Here is an 18,121-nt window from a genome sequence, read left to right as displayed (position 1 = left end):
TGCTTTACATATATTTTTCCATTTAATTCTGACAATCCTATCAGTAGTTTAAGTTTTTTCCCATTTGAAGATGAAGGAAATTAGAGTCAGATTTGCCTAAGGACACATAGCTGGTTAATGGCCAAACAGGAATTGAAACGGTCAGATTCCAAAACCCCATTGAGTATACGGAGGATGTCTTTTGGTCATCGGTGGTCACTGATGGGTAACTAAAAATGACGGAGAGGTTTGGGGGGACATGTGGAAGACAGGAAGTTAGAACTAGAGCAAATAGAGCCATCTCTACAATTTCAATGGATAATATTTGTAGTGGAATAACTGAGGACATGGAAAGGGGACGTGACCCATAGGCCAGAGCCCCTCTGCAAGGCAAGGGGCTGGCACCCCTCAGCAAACCGAGGGCGGGCGAAGAAGCCAGGACTGCAGGCAGTCCTGGAGACTTTGGGCACTGATGCATGAAATGACCTCAGTATAATCAGAACACAAGGAAACGTCCTTGTGCTGCTTCAGTATAATCAGAATGATGGGAACACACGGAGATGTCCTTGTGCCGCTTCTGAGCTCAAGGACGCGTAGCACGGCATGTCTTCAAGAAAGCCCACTGTTGCTTGTATAAGCGATAGAAGCATATGTTGCTGCTTTGGCATTTCTGGAATGTTAAGAAAACAAGTCTTAAGATGTAAACATAGATAATGCGTAAATAAAAGCTACCACAGCAGGACAGACGGCGCTGTTTTGCCTGAGCGAGAGGCAGCCCTCTACTGCTGTGCTTCGGCACAGTTCATCTCGAGTGATGAGGTTGCTTTCGGAAACCCTGTCATAAGATAAACTGCAACAATATTCAAACCCAGGACCTGGCAGCATGTTAGATCTGAGGTGCCCATCTCTTTTAAAATATCCTACACATCTGAGCGCAATGGGTCATGGGCTACACTAACCGAACCTTCCAGCCTGTACCTGGTGTTTGAGGACCTGAAGCTTTACCTCTTCACTTGAACTACTTCAAGCCCCTTGGGCATCCTTCTAAGTCTCTCCCTGTGTGCTGTTTTCTCGGCCTAAGCAAAGAGCTTTACTCAGAAGAGAGGAGCGACAGTTCAGGGATGGTGGGCTGCAGCTGAGGCATGGCAGAGGGGATTTCAAATCCATTGGATTTGAATCCATTCGATTTCGAATCCATTCTTCACGTAACTCACAATCGGGGCCGTGGCACTACAACCCCAAGTCAATGTCAGAGTGAGTTTCCATTGTTTTGCAAGAAAACATTCAGGATCCAAACTTGACAAATGCCTACTTCAATCTCCAGCCTCATTTCTACACAATCTGACTTCCTGCCTGTAGGTTCTAGCCATCCTTGCCTTCCTTAATACCTGAGAGTGCCGTGCTGTCACTTGCCTTGGAATATGCTGCTACTTATTCCTGGAAACACCTCCAATCCCTTTCCTCACTCCCTTTTCAAGTTCAGCTCAAACAATTTTACTTTTTCTCAGAAGTCTTTCCCAGCTACCCCCCTCCCATTAGTTTAGTTTATCCTTTATACATTCCCAGTGGCACCCTGGCATTTTCCTTCATAACATTCACTATGCTATAGTCTTTGTTTAATGTCAGGCTTGCCTAAGAAAGGAAGAGGTGATGGTGAAGGGTAGTGATGGTAAAAATCTTGTTTTCTTAAAAGATAGAACCAGAATTCTTCTGGAGTGCAGGTATCTATTTGAGAAAAACACCATGGTTGATACGTTTGGAAGGAAAATGAGACCCCAAAACCAGATACAGCTAGAACCAGGCCAATCAACGGGAAAAGAATTTCTTTGTTTTAGAAATGCATAAGATCACTCATGAAGAAATGCAAAAATTAGCTATTATCAAATAGAAGCCAGCAATGACTTAGATGAGAAAGATTAGTCCCAAATATGCAAAGAAGGTTCAACATCAGGAAATATTTTCATATAATTTAATGCATTATAAAGCTATGGAGCAACATAATCCAGTCATCACCTTAGTGTTGGAAGGTAATTTGGTAAAATTCAGCATCTAATAACTGGTTACTTTTTAAATTTCCATCTCAACCTCAAAGCCCACACCTTATTTAACTGGAAGAATTGAGGTATTGCCACAAAAGTTAGAAACAAGTTAAGGAGGCCTACTATACTGGGATTATTGAACATTCTTCTGAATACTAGCCACAGAAAACAAACAGTGGACAAAATTGGATGGTTATTTTCAAAACTCCAAGAGGAAGAGGTAAAACGATCATTTTCGGCCACATAAAGAACTTCTACAAATCAATGTCAGAACGATTAACAACAGAATTTAAACATGAGTAACAAACATATGAGAAGATAATAAAAGAGACATAGTTCTTTAACATACGAAAAATAACTCGACCACATTCATGTTGAGTAACGCATATAAAAATCACATGAATACAAGTTTTCATTGATCAGATTGGCAGATAAAATCATGAACAAGGATATGGGGAAATTAACAAAATGCTGGTGTAACTAGTTTGGTTAAAATTTTTATTGTGGACAATCCAGTAATATCTATCAAAATTACAAATGCATCTACCAATTGTCTAGAAATTCCATTTCTAGGAATCTATTCAGGTGATCCAATCATCTATTGCTATATAACAAATCACTCCAAAACTCAGTGGCATGGGGCTTCCCTGGTGGCGCAGTGGTTGGGAGTCCGCCTGCCAATGCAGGGGACGCGGGTTCATGCCTCGGTCCGGGAAGATCCTGCATGCCGCGGAGCGGCTGGGCCCATGAGCCATGGCCGCTGAGCCTGCGCGTCCGGAGCCTATGCTCCTCAACGGGAGAGGCCACAGCAGTGAGAGTCCCGCATACTGCAAAAAAAACACAAAACTCAGTGGCAAAAGCAGTTTTATTATGCTCGTGATTTTGTGCCTCAGGAAGTCGGGCAGAGCACAGAAGTTCTCCCCTGCCTCTTCTCCACGCAGACTGGGGCTTCAGTTGGTGGGGACACTGGTCTAGCTCCACACCTCTGTGCCTCCCTGCTGGTCAACTGTGTTCCTTGATTCCTCCCTGTTGCATCTTTTGGGGCTGGAATGTTCCAGATGGCTTCTTCACGCCTTCACCAAGGTGACAGCGCTTTACTCCTGGTGGTTTCGATTCCCGAGTTCACCATAGTAATGTAAAGTCAGAGGAATTTAAAGGGATTATTGTCAGCTTGTCCACTGAGAGAGGAAGCAGATCAAAGAGCGGTCACTGTGGCTACTGAGTGGGGGTGACTGTGTGGGACTGAACTGGTGAAGGAGTGGGTAGAACAGTCCACACCTGAGGTATGTCCATGTCCAATTCCAAGGAGCTGACAACTATCTTTACCTCATGGTACGAGATGTTCCACAAGGAGACGATTGTGAGCCATCATTTGAAACCATAGACAAAGCAATGTGAGGGAAGGAAACTCGAAATAGACATCTCTTTGGGTTCCCTTGCTTGCAATATACCTCTTTTTGTAATGTAACACTGCTGATAATTGCATCTTTTAGTGGAATGCTCCTGTTGATGTCTTGTTTGATGTAAAATGTCTTTAAAACTTTTTAACTTAAAATTTTAGCCATTAGGGATTTCCCTGGTTGTCCAGTGGGTAGGACTCCGCAGTCTCAATACAGGGGGCCTGGCTTCAATCCCTGGTTGGGGAACTAGATCCCGCCTGCATGCTGCCACTAAGAGTTCGCATGTCGCGGCTAAAAAGCCCGCATGCCGCAACTGAGACCCAGCACAGCCTAAATAAATATTTAAAAAATTGTTTAGCCATTAATCTTTACAGTTATTCCATGAGATGACCCTTCTTGCAACTCTGAGCATCCTTTGGAAGTAGGTCTTCGGCAGCTAGTCCTTTGCAATGTGAAGCTAACACTTCCTCACACTTTTCAGTAGACAAGTCGCTCAGTCCAGCCTCTTCGAAAAGCTCCAGGTTGGGTCTTTTGTTGTTTGTTTGTTTGTTGGGGTTTGTTCGTTTGTTCACTGAGTTGTTGTTTTGCACCCATCACTTTGGTGAAACTTTGAAAGTCAGGCGTCCGTCGTTCCTTCCCTGCTTCACCAGTTCACCCCACACACTTTCACCTGCACTGAACAGCCATTGTGACTTGTTTTTGATTTCCCTCCACCCTCCACAAAACCTCTTTTCTTTTTCTCTTCTTTTTTTTGCGGTACGTGGGCCTCTCACTGCTGTGGCCTCTCCCGTTGCGGAGCACAGGCTCCGGACGCGCAGGCTCAGCGGCCATGGCTCACGGGCCCAGCCGCTCCGCGGCACGTGGGATCTTCCCGGACCGGGGCACGAACCCGCGTCCCCTGCATTGGCAGGCGGACTCTCAACCACTGCGCCACCAGGGAAGCCCTATTTTGCATTTTTTTAGGAACCTCCATACTGTTCTCCATAGTAGCTATACCGATTTACACTCCTACCACCGCGTGATTTCTCCACATCCTCACAAACACGTCTCTCCTGTCTTTGTGATGATAGCATCCTAACAGGTGTGAGGTGATAGCTCATCGCGGTTTCGATCTGCATTCCCCTGATGATTAGTGATGTTGACACCTTTTCATGGACCTGTTGGCTGTTGTATGTCTTCTCAGAAACAATATCTATTCAGGTCCTTTGCCCATTTTTTAATTGAGTTGTTTGTCAGGATACTTATCCAATAACTTTCTTTTATAAACCAAAAATATTTGGGGTATTCAAAAGAGCAATATTTTAAGCTTTTGTTCTGAAAAAAATGTTTTTATATAGGTACTTTAGTGAATTTTACATGTGATTTAGAAAATCGATGGGCTTTGAATTTGATATTGCATTATATGTGTTTTCATAAAAAACAATAAGAAATAGGTCCCTGTTAGTATTTTGACACAGAATCGTTTGTTTTTAGGAAGAGATTACTGATATTAAGTAGAAGATGCATAGTAAAGGATGTGGAAGAATGCAAAACGGTGATAATAGTTAGTGTGTGACGAAGCAGTGGTGTCCACCCGCGTCCCGGGACTCCACTGCGTTTCCAAACCTCTCCTATAATGAGGTCGGGGCCTATGATTGTTTCTCATCAGTGGTTGGGAGAGAAAGCAAAGTGCACCACTACTAATCTGGGATATTTAAAGGCTATCTAAGTCCCACATTTTCTCTGCCCCTGCTGTGGTGAACGTCATATAAATAAGGGAAAAAAAGCATTTGAGTGATTTCAGCTTTAACCCCTTGGGTCATTCTTCCTGAATGTAGAGACTCAGATTATTATTGTAGACACTGCCTAGATCATTGCTTCCCAGGGGTGCCTCCCTGACATTGCAGAGCTGGACAGGAAGGAAAAGCAGGGAAACCATGAGTGAGTTATTTCCAAATGCACTGATGGACGTGACTGTTACAGTCAGACAGACATGGGCTTCTCCCGGGTTCCCCTTTCTGTACCCTCCCCGCTCTGCACAGTGCCCTGTCCTGTGCCCCTCACACCCACGCTCTTTCTGCCCCCAGCCCAGCGGCACTTGCCTTTAGGACAGTCACTGCTACGGTGTGGATGAGGTGTCATTCCTCCTGGGAGGAGCTGAGGGGTGTTCATTCAGGCAAACCTGTAACTGCGGGGACACAGCCCGGGTGGGAAGGAAACAAATCTGCCAGCATCCCTGGCGCCCCTTTTCTTCCTGTCCAGTTTAAATGATTCAAACATTGTTTTTTTCACTATTGAGAAAAGACAGTCCATGCGACAACAAATTATTCATTAAACTTTGCCATTTTAACTATTTTTAAAAAGAGAATCAGACACAGACGTGTGCTGGGGCTCACTTGCAGTGAGGAAACTCAGTGGAGATTCGAGAGAGGAAGAAGCAGACTAGGTTTCCGGTTTTCTGGTTTGTTTGGTTTTTTTTTTTCTCTTCAAGCTGAACGGGCAAGTCACAGATTTCACTGGGGAGGCTTCTGTTTCTTTCAAAAATAACTCAGGTAAGTCCACACTCAAGAAAGTTCTGCAGTGTTGATTTCTAGTTCCCAGGCTAAAGAAAAATTTTTTTAACAAATTTGCCCTATTTTCAGGGAAACAATTTAGAGTGATGGCATCTGGCTTAAGTGAAGCCACTTTACAGGACCTGTAAACTTCATGGAATTTAGATTACCCATTACTGGCAAAGAGAGCTTCGTTTGCATAGAGCCAATAAAAAGTGCTAACTGGGAAGAATTTGGTCATTAACTCATGCATTTTCTCTGCCTTGTCGCTTGGTACCGGCTGCCAGTTTTAAGAAACGTTTCTCTGAGTAGGAAAAGGAACTAAATGGCAAGGCTTCTACGTGGAAAGAGGAAAATTCAAGTAATTAACGGATCAAATGAAGTGTATTTCTGGTTTAAAGGACAGTGTACTTTTCTGGAGTCGTGTTCTTAATTCATTGAGCCTCTCAGCAAGGACGCAGCATGGAGGGAGGGGCTGGGCGAGCTGGAGAAAGATCGAAAGAAAGAGCAGTCTGAACCTGGGACCCAAGGCAGACCTAGAAAGGACGCAGAGGGAAAGGAAGGTGTGTGGCCACGGAAAGCAAGAGCGGGCGCAGAGGTCCTTCAGGGAGGAGGGTAAGTGGAGGAGAGGTGGGCATGCAGATAAGAAGAAGTAGGTGGGGCGACAAGCCAAGCCCATCTTCTGACTCACTGGGTTGACTCTGAGCAAGTGACTAAACTTCTCTGTAAAATAGAGATAGTACTTCTTTCCACCCACCTCCTCAGCTTTGTGTAGACAAATGAGGCATGGTTGTGAACGTGCTCTAGAAATATAAGGTTCTCTCATGAGTCGTAACTCAAAAATGATAGTTTTTTAATTGGTCTCTGGTCTCTCTGTCCCTCAGGAACTGCCATGGACCGAAAGGAATGCAGTCACTCTGGTAAGAAAGCGACTTCCTCTCTGTGCCTGTTTACCCATCCTGTGCTTATGTTGTATAAAAATCATGCTATACTTTGAAGCAAAGCATAAGTGAGCAGCAGTTTCTTCACTAGAGAGGATCATTTCACAATGTTCATTTCAGTATTTTCCTGGTCTAACCATTTCGCTGGTGGTCGGGACCACACCTCTGCCCAGCCACGGTCAGAGGAGCCGTCTCTGGTCCTGGAACAGTCAGGTTACTTTCCCCACCTGAAGACGGAACCCACTGTCTTGGCTACCCGTCTCTCATCTCCAGAAAATTTGCCTTTTACAGGGCCAGAACTGGATGATATAGGCAAATTTTGAATGACAATGTATGTTTTTAATTCTAACTCATCCTCCAAATATGTTTTTCTAGGAGCCAACATGGCAATGCCCTGCAGACCTAGAGAAATCTAGAGTTTTAAAAATCATTATTTTATTTGATAATAGAGTTAGCTTCTATTTCAGAAATACCATACATTGTGAGAGTATCTTTTCCCAGACTTTTCCTTATCATTAAAAATATTCCATTGGCATGATCAGTGTGGGAATAACGAAGCAAGCTTCTTCTTTTTTTTTTTCCACCTTTGTTTTTTTTAATTGAAATATAGTTGATTTACAGTGCTGTGTTACTTTCAGTTTTACAACAAAATGATTCAGTTACACACACACACACACACACACATACGCATATGAATAGATTTTTAGATTCTTTTCCATTGTAGGTTATTACAAGATATCGAGTATAGTTCCCTGTGCTATACAGTAGGTCCTTGTCGGTTATCCATTTTATATATAGTAGTGTGTATATTTTAATCCCAAACTCCTAATTTATCACTCCGCTGCCTGTTTCCCTTTTGGTAACTGTAAGTCTGTGAGTCTATACCTGTTTTGTAAATGAGTTCATTTGTATCATTTTTTTTAGATTCCACATATAAGCGATATCATACGGTATTTGTCTTTCCCTTCTAAGTAAACTTGCTCTTAGCAGGACCATATACAAAGAGTCAACAAGCTCAACATGCCGGAGGATCAGAGCTGAGAGTCATTCTGGTGGGCAAAACAGGAACCGGCAAAAGTGCTACGGGGAACAGCATCCTCGGGAAGGAAGCATTTGAGTCCAGGCCGAGTGCCCAGTCCTTGACGAAGACTTGCAGTAAAAGTCGGGGAAGCTGGGGAGACAGAGAGATGGTTGTCATTGACACACCAGACATGTTTTCTGGGAAGGGCCCCTCTGAATCCCTGTACAAAGAGGTACAGAAGTGCTACTTACTCTCCGCACCAGGACCTCACGTGCTGCTCCTGGTGACACAGCTGGGCCGATTCACCACGGAGGACCAGCAGGCTGTGCAGAAGGTGAAGGAGATCTTCGGAGAGGATGCCATGAGACACACAATTGTCCTCTTCACCCACAAGGAAGACCTCAAGGGAGGCTCCTTGATGGATTACATCCATGGCTCAGATAACAAAGCCCTAAGCGAGCTGGTGGCTGCGTGTGGGGGGCGAGTGTGTGCCTTTAGTAACCGTGCTAAAGGGAGCAATCGGGATGACCAGGTGAAGGAGCTAATGGACTTAACTGAGAGCCTAGTGATGGCGAAGAGGGGTGGCCACTACAGCAATAGGCTGTACAGCCTAGTAACAGGGTCAGAATGTGCAACTGTGCAGTCAGAGGAAAGATTACAGGACTTCAAAGAGAGCTTTGTAAAGTACACGGAAATTCAGAGACGTTCAGCCATGGCCAAAGCCCTAATCCTAATAGTGATGTGTATTCAGGTGTTTGTCAGATTGCAAACTCTGTTATTTCGTGTCTTGCACGGAATGTGCAATTTCTTTTACCACTTACTGTTTACCATGTGCCATTTATTCTGTCGCTTACTGTTAATTATACCCCAAAAATTAATGGTAATTTTTAGAAAGACCATTAGACGGGAATGCAAGACTCCTATATTATAGTTACAATCAGTGGTTCTCTATCCACTGTCATTTAGTGGGTGAATCACACACTGTACCTCCCTGTAGAACACAGTGCCTGACAGCACCAAACGTTTGAGATTCTGTGAAGTGCTTAAATCTTAACATCATTCTATTTGTCAGTAAACCAAATGATTTTAAAAGTTACTGTTTGTATTGAAATATAGCTTTTAAAACTTTTAAACATAAAATTCCTCTCATTTGCAAATCTCTAAAGTCAGTTTTAGGTCCCTAAAAACTCCTTTTCTTCTTTATACTTACTATTTCTACTGAATATAACAAAAATAACAATAAAATTTCTACTGGGTACAGTACAATAACAAGTAAGCTGTAGAATTCCTGAGATCACATGTCTTTAATTCTGTGCTATGGTTTTATCTTCAGAAGATGGTAAGTGAACACGTGGCTCATTTCTGTAACACAACCAATGCGTGCTCAACAATCACACGTGGACACACTCACACACCAATAGTCTGTTGTATGTGCATCAAATTTGCTTAACATTGAAAGAGGCTCAGCCAGACTTTACCCCTGGTGCCCATTCCCAGTTAGCATTGAAACTCACACAGACGCTTACGCTTCAGACAAGATGGTGGACTGAATAGTTCGGAGCACCATCCTGTTAAACGCAACTAGAATTTTTAAAAATAAACACAGGGCTTCCCTGGTGGCGCAGTGGTTGAGAGTCCGCCTGCCGATGCAGGGGACACGGGTTCGTGCCCCGGTCCGGGAAGATCCCACATGCCGCGGAGCGGCTGGGCCCGTGAGCCATGGCCGCTGAGCCTGCGCGTCCGGAGCCTGTGCTCCGCAACGGGAGAGGCCACAGCAGTGAGAGGCCTGCGTAGCGCAAAAAAATAAATAAATAAAATAAAATAAACACAATCTTTATGACTGATGAGCTCACTAGAAAATTAGGAAAACTCCAAGCATGAAGCAGACAATACACATAAAAAGGATGTGGAGCTAAAAGGGGAGTTGAGAGCCATGAGGACAGGCAAACCCAGAAGGCAAGGTTGACCTACAGACAAACGCCTACATCAATCCCAAGATGAAGAAACTCAACCTTGGATTGTTGGTAAAGTTAGAGAGCTGATTCTGAGGTCTCTGATCCCCAGACCCAAACCTATATTAAACCTTCCCTAATATTATAAATTCTAATATTATAAATTAAATTTAAAGTATTTTTTAACCAAATGTAAAATATTCTGTTTTTTTATTTCTTCTTATGCTCATTTTTGTATGATGTGCTTTTCAAGGAATTTTTCCATTATACTTAAGTAGTTGAATTTATTTGCAGAAACATAAAATATTTTATCATCCCTTTAATATGTACAAGAGCTAAATTATTGGGTTGGCCAAAAAGTCCGTTTGGGAACCCAATACTTGTTCCTCTTCAAATTCTGATATTGGCAATTTATGATTATTTCTTTTTGTTTGATCAGCCTGGCTAGAAGTTTAATTTTATAAGTTTTACAAAAATCTAACTTTGATTTTCTCCTTTATATTTTCTCTGTTCCATGCCATTGAGCACTTTTAAAAATCTCTTTTGCCCAGAATGTTTTAATTTCAAAGAAGTTCAACTCATCAATTTTTTCTTTCATAAATCATGCTTTTAGTGTTTTATCTAAAAAGTCATGACCAAACCCAAGATCTCCTAGATTTCCTCCAGTGTTATCTTCTAGGAATTTTATAGTTTTACATTTTACATTTATATCCATGATCTCTTTTGAATTGATTCTTGTGAAAGGTATAAGGTCTGTGACTAGATTCTTTTTTTTTTTTTGGCATGTGGATGTCCAGCATCATTTATTGAAAAGTCTATGCTTTTACAACCTAAGTGTCCATCAACAGTTGAATGGATAAATAAGATGTGGCACGTATATACAATGGAATATTACTCAGCCATAAAAAGAAATGAAATTGAGTTATTTGTAGTGAGGTGGATGGACCTAGAGTCTGTCATACAGAGTGAAGTAAGTCAGAAAGAGAAACACGAATACCATATGTTAACACATATATATGGAATCTAAGAAAAAAAATGGTCATGAAGAACCTAGGGGCAAGACGGGAATAAAGACATAGACCTACTAAAGAATGGACTTGAGGATACAGGGAGGGGGAAGGGTAAGCTGGGACAAAGTGAGAGAGAGTCATGGACATATATACACTACCAAACGTAAAATAGATAGCTAGTGGGAAGAAGCTGCATAGCACAGGGAGATCAGCTCAGTGCTTTGTGACCACCTAGAGGGGTGGGATAGGGAGGGTGGGAGGGAGGGAGACACAAGAGGGAAGAGATATGGGGATATATGTATATGTATAACTGATTCACTTTGTTATAAAGCAGAAACTAACACACCATTGTAAAGCAATTATACTCCAATAAAGATGAAAAAAAAAAGTCTATGCTTTTAGACAGACTCACAGTTATAGAAAATAAACTACTGGATACAGTGGGGAGAGGGAAGGGGGGTACAAAATAGGGGTATGGGATTAAGAGGTACAAACTATTATGAAGCAAATAGATAAGCAACAAGGATATATTGTACAGCAATGGGAATTATAGCCATTATTTTGTGACAACCTTAAATGGACTATAATCTATAAAATACTGAATCACTATGCTGTACACCTGAAACTAATATAATATTGTAAATCAGCTGTACTTCAATTTCAAAAGTAAAAATAAATAAAAAATTTAAAAAGACTATGCTTCCTCCATTAAATTACCTTTGCTTCTTTGTCAAAGATCAGTTACGTTTAAAATAGCTATAGCTGGGCTTCCCTGGTGGCGCAGTGGTTGAGCGTCCGCCTGCTGATGCAGGGGACGCGGGTTCGTGCCCCGGTCCGGGAAGATCCCACATGCCGGGCAGTGGCCGGGCCCGTGAGCCATGGCCGCTGAGCCTGCGCTTCCAGAGCCTGTGCTCCGCAACGGGAGAGGCCACAACAGTGAGAGGCCCACGTACCGCGAAAAAAAAAAAGAATTTAAAATAGCTATAGCTATGGTTGGATTTACATCTACCTTTACCATCTTGCTCCTGCTTCTTATTTGCCCCATATTTTCTTTTTTTTTTTTTTCTTTTAACAAGTTTATTTTCATGGACGTTGCAGAGAACCCTCAGAAGCTCCTTGCTGTTCTTGCTACTCCTCCTTCAAACCTGGGTCTTCTGTCTCTCCCTCCCCTAAGAGCTGCCTTTGTTGAATGGCGGCTGTGACTCAGACACTAGGCTGGGCACATCATTCCTCATTCCTGTATCGCTTGTTTATTGATGGTGACGGTGTGCCAGACACCGATAGGCACTTTAGATATGCTTTCTCGTTCATCCCACAGGGCAAGCCCTAAGGGACCAGTTATTATTATCCCGTGTGACTAGTCTGGCCTTCTGCAGGGCTTGGGTTGCTGATAAAGTACTGCTCCTGAGCCCCTAGAAGCCGTGCATTATCTGAGTCCCCTCCCCTCCACATGCCCATCTATTTGTCTTCTCAGCCACACAGTAGGATTTTGTTTTATTGGAGTATAATTGCTTTACAATGCTGTGTTAGTTTCTGCTGTAGAACAAAGTGAATCAGCTACATGTATACATATATCCCCTCCCTCTAGAGCCTCCCTCCCACGCACCCCCCCATCCCACCCCTCTAGGTCAGCACAGAGCGCTGAGCTATACAGCAGCTTCCCACTAGCTGTCTACTTTACACATGGTAGTGTATATATGTCAGTGCCACTCTCTCAGTTCGTTCTGCCCTCCCCTTCCCGCACTATGTCCACAAGTCCATTCTCTACATCTACATCTCTATTCCTGCCCTACAAATAGGTTCATCTGTACCATTTTTCTAGAGTCCACATATATGCGTTAATATACGATATTTGTTTTTCTCTTTCTGGCTTACCTCACTCTGTGTGACAGACTCTAGGTCCATCCACGTCTCTACAAATGACCCAGTTTTGTTCCTTTTTATGGCTGAGTAATTCCATTGTAGATCTGTACCACATCTTCTTTATCCATTCATCTGTTGATGGACGTTTAGGTTGCTTCCATGCCCTGGCTATTGTAAATAGTGCTGCAATGAATATTGGGGTGCATGTATCTTTTTGAATTATGGTTTTCTCTGGGTATATGCCTAGTAATGGGATTGCTGGGTCATATGGTAGTTCTATTTTTCGTTTTTTAAGGAACCTCCATACTGTTCTCCAAAGTGGCTGTATCAATTTACATTCCCACCAACAGTGCAAAAGGGTTCCCTTTTCTCCACACCCTCTCCAGCATTTATTGTTTCTAGATTTTTCGATGATGGCCATTCTGACTGCTGTGAGGTGATACCTCATTGTGGTTTTGATTTGCATTTCTTGAATAATTAGTGATGTTGAGCATCTTTTCATGTGTTTGTTGGCCATCTGTATGTCTTCTTTGGAGAAAGAAGTCTACTTAGGTCTTCTGCCCATTTTTTGATTGCATTGTTCTTTTTTTAATATTGAGCTGCATGAGCTGTTTATATATTTAGGAGATTAATCCTTTGTTGATTCGTTTGCAAATATTTTCTCCCAATCTGAGGGTTGTCTTTTCGTTTTGTTTATGGTTTCCTTTCCTGTGCAAAAGCTTTTAAGTTTAATTAGGTCCCACTTATTTATTTTGTTTTTATTTTCATTACCCTAGGAGGTGGGTCAAAAGGATGTTGCTGTGATTTATGTCAAAGAGTGTTCTGCCTATGTTTTCTTCTAAGAGTTTTATAGTGTCTGGCCTTACATTTAGGTCTTTAAGCCATTTTGAGTTTACTTTTGTGTATGGTGTTAAGAAGTGTTCTAATTTCATTCTTTTACATGTAGCTGTCCAGTTTTCCCAGCATCCGTTATTGAAGAGGCTGTCTTTTCTCCATTGCATATGCTTGCCCCCTTTGTCAAAGATGAGGTGACCGTAGGTAGGTGCGTGGGTTTACCTCTGGGCTTTCTGTCCTGTTCCATTGATCTATATTTCTGTTTTTGTGCCAGTACCATACTGTCTTTATTACTGTACTTTTGTAGTATAGTCTGAAGTCAGGGAGCCTGATTCCTCCAGCTCCGTTTTTTTTCCTCAAAATTGCTTTTGCTATTTGGGGTCTTTTGTGTTTCCATACAAATTGTGAAATTTTTGGTTCTAGTTCTGTGAAAAATGCCAGTGGTAATTTGATAGGGATTGCACTGAATCTGTAGATTGCTTTGTTGCCCCATATTTTCATTGTTCCTCTTTTTTTCATTTTTGTGTGTTGATTTTTTCAAAATTATTCCATTTCCTCTCCTCTTTTGGACTTTTTTTTTAAAGTGATTGCTCTCAAACTAAAGTATTTATCCTTAACATATTATTCTCTACCTTGACCTAAGAGTGGACCACTTCAAAGAAGATATTAATATAAGAACCTTATGAAAGTGTACTTGCATCTAATCTCTACCCTTCCTTTGTGATATTGTCATTTTTTGCTTCTCCATATGTTAGAAACCCACAATAGGTTATTAATATTTTGCTTTAGTCTATTTCATTTTTAAGAAACTAAGCAATAATCAAAATAGCAGTCTTTTCATATTTCCCACATATTTAATTTTTCCAGAAAACTTTATTCTTTCCTGTTGATCCAAGTTTCTATCTGGTATCTTTCTCCTTCAGCCTGAAGAATTGTGGGACAAATTTTCTTTGGTTTTCAATCTTAAAATGTCTTTTTTCAATCTTCATTTTTGGAGGGTAGTTTTGCTGGGTCGATCTTTCATTTTCCTTCAGCATTTTAAATATTATTGATATTCCAGTGTTTGCATTATTTCTGATAGGAAAGCAGCCATTATTCTTATATTGTTCCCCTCTGTGTGATGTGTCTGTTTTTCCTCCCCTAGTTAATTTTAAATTATTCCCTCTCTCTCTTTCTCTTTTTTTGGTTTTTGTTTTTAGTAGTTTGACTCTAAAGTGCCTGGATTTGGGGTTTCTTTGTATTTCCCACATACAGTTAAAATTTTTGGATTTATGGGTTGAAGTTTTTCATCAAAATTAAAAAATTTTGGTCATTATTCCTTCAAATATTTTTTCCTACCAGTTCAGTCTTTTCTTCTTCTTGGATTCAATTACATTAGACTGCTTGATACTATCCCAGTGATCACTAGTACTGTGTTTGTTTATTTTTTATATTTTCCTTTTATGCTTTAGTCTCAATAAATTCTCATAGGTCCTTTCTTCAATGTTCAATATGTTATGAGGTCCATCCAATAAATGTTTTCTTTTCCAAATATTTTATGTTCTATTTCCAGAATTAATACTTTTGAGTTTATATTTCTCTCATGAAATTCTTCAATTCTTAACCCATTATATTTATTTTTCTATAAATTCTTTAACACTTTTATGATAGCTATTTTAAAGTCCTAAGTTCCAATGAATGAGTCATCTGTGGTTCTGCTTCTAACGTTTAATCTTTTGATTATGAGCCATATTTTCCTGACTCTTCATATGTCACATAAATTTATATTGCAGACAATAAAACTGGTCTAAAGTTTATGTTTCCCCAGCTTTGGATTATTTCATGGATAGTGCAAGTTCATTTATCTGTCTAGTGATTACTCTGATCACATCATTGGCTCCAATGCTTGAGTTGAAATGAGAATGAGCCAACATGAAATCGATTAAGTTCACTTCAGATTCATACTACACATAACCATCTCCTACCTAAGCAACATTTTATCTAATCAACATTTGAACTGAGAAAGGTGTAAGGCTCTAATCTGAAATGGCTTTACCTCACTAGCAGGGCCTAATGGGATAGAAAAATTTCTCATTATTTTCTTGACCCTTCTCCATTGCTGCTTTCTTAGGAAAAAATATTGCGATGAGAACAGGAAAAGAGTTTTCCAGATAGACAATTTAGCATTGCCTTTAGGATCATACAGATTCCAATCTATTTAGATAACCCACATTGTTGTCAAATGATCATCTGACTTCTCCTCCACTCTGCAAAATCTGTCTGTGACAAGCCAATACCTCCAAATGTTTATATCCACACCAAGTACTTACCCCAGGTATAGAAGGCTCCCCAGCTCTCTCCTCATCTATAAACGGCTCTTTCATATCTAGAATTCAGTTCCTCAGTGCTTCCTTGCTTCTACCATCCTTTGACATAGAGAAGTATATTTTCATTCTGTCCAATTTTTGTTGTCAGTGTGGAAGCTGAGGGCTTTTGAATCTTTCTCCAACTTAACCAGAAGCAAAAATCCCCCATTTTAATGGATTCTTTTTCTTTTCATATTTTCTATAGCTTGTCTTTAATAACAACACACTTTTCAGCTAGCATTCCACTTTTCAAACATTTGTACTGTTTTCCTCTTAATGGTTCCAGAACTAAAAGGCCTCTGGTGTTCTATTCTCAGTCCTTTTTTCTTCATATCCTACACATTTTCTCTGAGTGTTTTTTGTCCATTCTTTTGTTTTCTGGCACGCTGGTATTTATTCAAATATACACCCTCCCAGTCCTTTCTCCTGGTCTTTTATTAACTGAAACTCATCCTAAGTTCTTGCACAAGTCTCCGTTTGTGTTAACATTTGCATCTCTCTCACTCGGAACTTTTATTTTCTATCTTGGGCTCCAGTGTCCCATTGTACATAACATTGGAATATGAAACACACAACATTTTAACTTCTGGTTTGGCTTATGAACTTTCCTCTCCTTTTATGTTATGCTGTCAAACTAGGAAGCTTGCCGTGGTGCTTGTCCTATGAAACTGAATCCTGGATGACACCTACTTCACTGGTACTTCTAACAAGTAAACCTTGGTTGCCACAAACTCTCTCTCTCCCACAAAAAAGAAAGTAGGATCTACATGACACTAAAATAGTCCTTCTAAATGCTGGTGCATAGTGGCACCAACGTCTGTCAGATAGTCAGTGTTTCATTGAAGACGTATTTCCCTATAATCTCCTCTCCTGAGATGCTATTTGGGTAGTTCTTATTCCTTTGTAGCCCTGGGGATGCTGAGAGTTGAGCTCTGGCTATGTCAAGAGAACGCAGGGAGACATCAGGCATGAAGAGTGATCCCAGAAGGTTTGAACTTATTATTCTCTTCTGAAGGTCTGTTCAAGAAGGATGTTTTCCTTCTGCATAATTTTTACTGGATTTATAAGGATAGAGAAGAAAACAATGAATATGCAAATCTGAAAGGAGAAGAAAGAAGTGTGGAAATAGGGAGGAGAGGAAGCAGGAGCCCTGGATGGTTCTGAGACCCAGGAGTCTCAGGGCCTCGGCCTTGGATAGGTTTCCACAACCGATGGCAAGTCGGAGAATACCAGGGGACCAAGCCCAGAGACAATGGCAAGTAACCAAAAGCTAATCTAATCAGAATGCAGAGGGAAATGGAGACAGACAGTTACTTTGGGGTAGGAAAGCGATCCCAGAAAGCACTAGTAGGGCCGTGGGAATGTGAGACAGGGAAGGGAAAGGAGCTGACCCAGGTTGTGTTGATGAGCATCTGACCACTGTAGACAATGATAAGGGGGTTTCCACGACAGACAACTGGGTCTCCGTCCTGCCAGGGACCACAGCAGTTGGTCCAGAATATACCTCAGAATTATCTCACTTGGTGGGCAGTGCACAATTTAATAAGCAAGGAAACCGGGGTATTTATCCACTAACTTCTCACTGTCACAGACTGAGGTCTGCTCCTGGGGACCTCAGCTCTCTGATGAGTTCAGGCTGCTCCGTGCACTAGCCAAGCATCTTCCTGTAACCAGGTGAATCCTCAGGCAGAGAGTCACAACTGGTTGAAGGAAGACACCACATGCACGCATGAGAACACTGAACGGCAAGGAGATGTCAAAGAGGCACTGAAAGCATCTTCATGAAATGTACATGTTGGGTGTGAAAGACTTAGCCAAGACTGGTCTATGTGGCTTGGACCGGGGTGAAGCCAGTGAGGAGACATATGCACCTCAGTCTTCAGGAAGTGCTCACTTCCAGGGCCATTCACCTGTAGGGTTGGCACTTGAGAGACCTTGGTAGTGACTGCCTCCTTCAACTTTGTGCCCTGGACACCAAACTTGCCTCACGCTAGTCCTGGCACTGCTTATCTAGTGGGAGAATGAGAGACTCCTGGCTTCAATGATGCTGAATGGAAACAATGGGAGTGTCAGTAATTCGAGAGATTCTGTACCTGAAACAAAGAATGGAAAATAGTGGAAGTTGGGTCTCTTTCCTACCTGAAAAAATGGGCTGGAAAGAAAGAGATGAAAAAGCAGGTCCCAGTCAGTAGATTAGGGCTCAGGA

At 41.6% G+C, this 18,121-nt stretch overlaps 1 protein-coding gene across 10 annotated transcripts; it reads left to right on the top strand.

Annotated features, from left to right (window-relative positions):
• The first annotated feature begins 5,853 nt into the window (after nt 1-5,853).
• GIMAP2 (GTPase, IMAP family member 2) lies at nt 5,854-11,105 on the top strand. 10 transcript variants are annotated; one of them, XR_010945686.1, is made up of 4 exons: nt 5,921-5,949; nt 6,834-6,869; nt 7,011-7,221; nt 7,881-8,019. XR_010945686.1 is itself a non-coding variant. In XM_067747384.1 (3 exons), exons 2-3 carry the CDS (start codon nt 6,842-6,844, stop codon nt 8,840-8,842), a joined length of 990 nt encoding a protein of 329 aa, XP_067603485.1. In that variant the 5' UTR covers nt 5,854-5,949; nt 6,834-6,841; the 3' UTR covers nt 8,843-11,105. The 10 variants fall into 10 exon arrangements, 8 of the variants coding, with proteins under 8 accessions (XP_067603485.1, XP_067603483.1, XP_067603482.1 ...); XR_010945685.1 differs by lacking the exon at nt 5,921-5,949 and adding an exon at nt 5,972-6,564; XM_067747384.1 differs by lacking the exon at nt 7,011-7,221 and having other exon boundaries at nt 5,854-5,949; nt 7,881-11,105.
• The last annotated feature ends 7,016 nt before the right edge of the window (nt 11,106-18,121 follow it).

The sequence above is a fragment of the Pseudorca crassidens genome, chromosome 8 (genome assembly GCF_039906515.1).
Source record: "Pseudorca crassidens isolate mPseCra1 chromosome 8, mPseCra1.hap1, whole genome shotgun sequence".
In the NCBI taxonomy this organism is placed as follows: domain Eukaryota; kingdom Metazoa; phylum Chordata; class Mammalia; order Artiodactyla; family Delphinidae; genus Pseudorca; species Pseudorca crassidens.
This window is presented reverse-complemented; position numbering and strand designations above follow the sequence as displayed.

What these genes read in the sequence shown, in the direction of transcription:
- GIMAP2 (XM_067747378.1), top strand. Translation starts at nt 6,327, where the DNA reads ATGAAGTGTATTTCTGGTTTAAAGGACAGTGTACTTTTCTGGAGTCGT. An exon ending in GAGGTCCTTCAGGGAGGAGG is followed by an intron (nt 6,565 to 6,833) that starts GTAAGTGGAGGA and finishes TCTGTCCCTCAG; the next exon opens with GAACTGCCATGGACCGAAAG. An exon ending in AAAGGAATGCAGTCACTCTG is followed by an intron (nt 6,870 to 7,862) that starts GTAAGAAAGCGA and finishes TTCCCTTCTAAG; the next exon opens with TAAACTTGCTCTTAGCAGGA.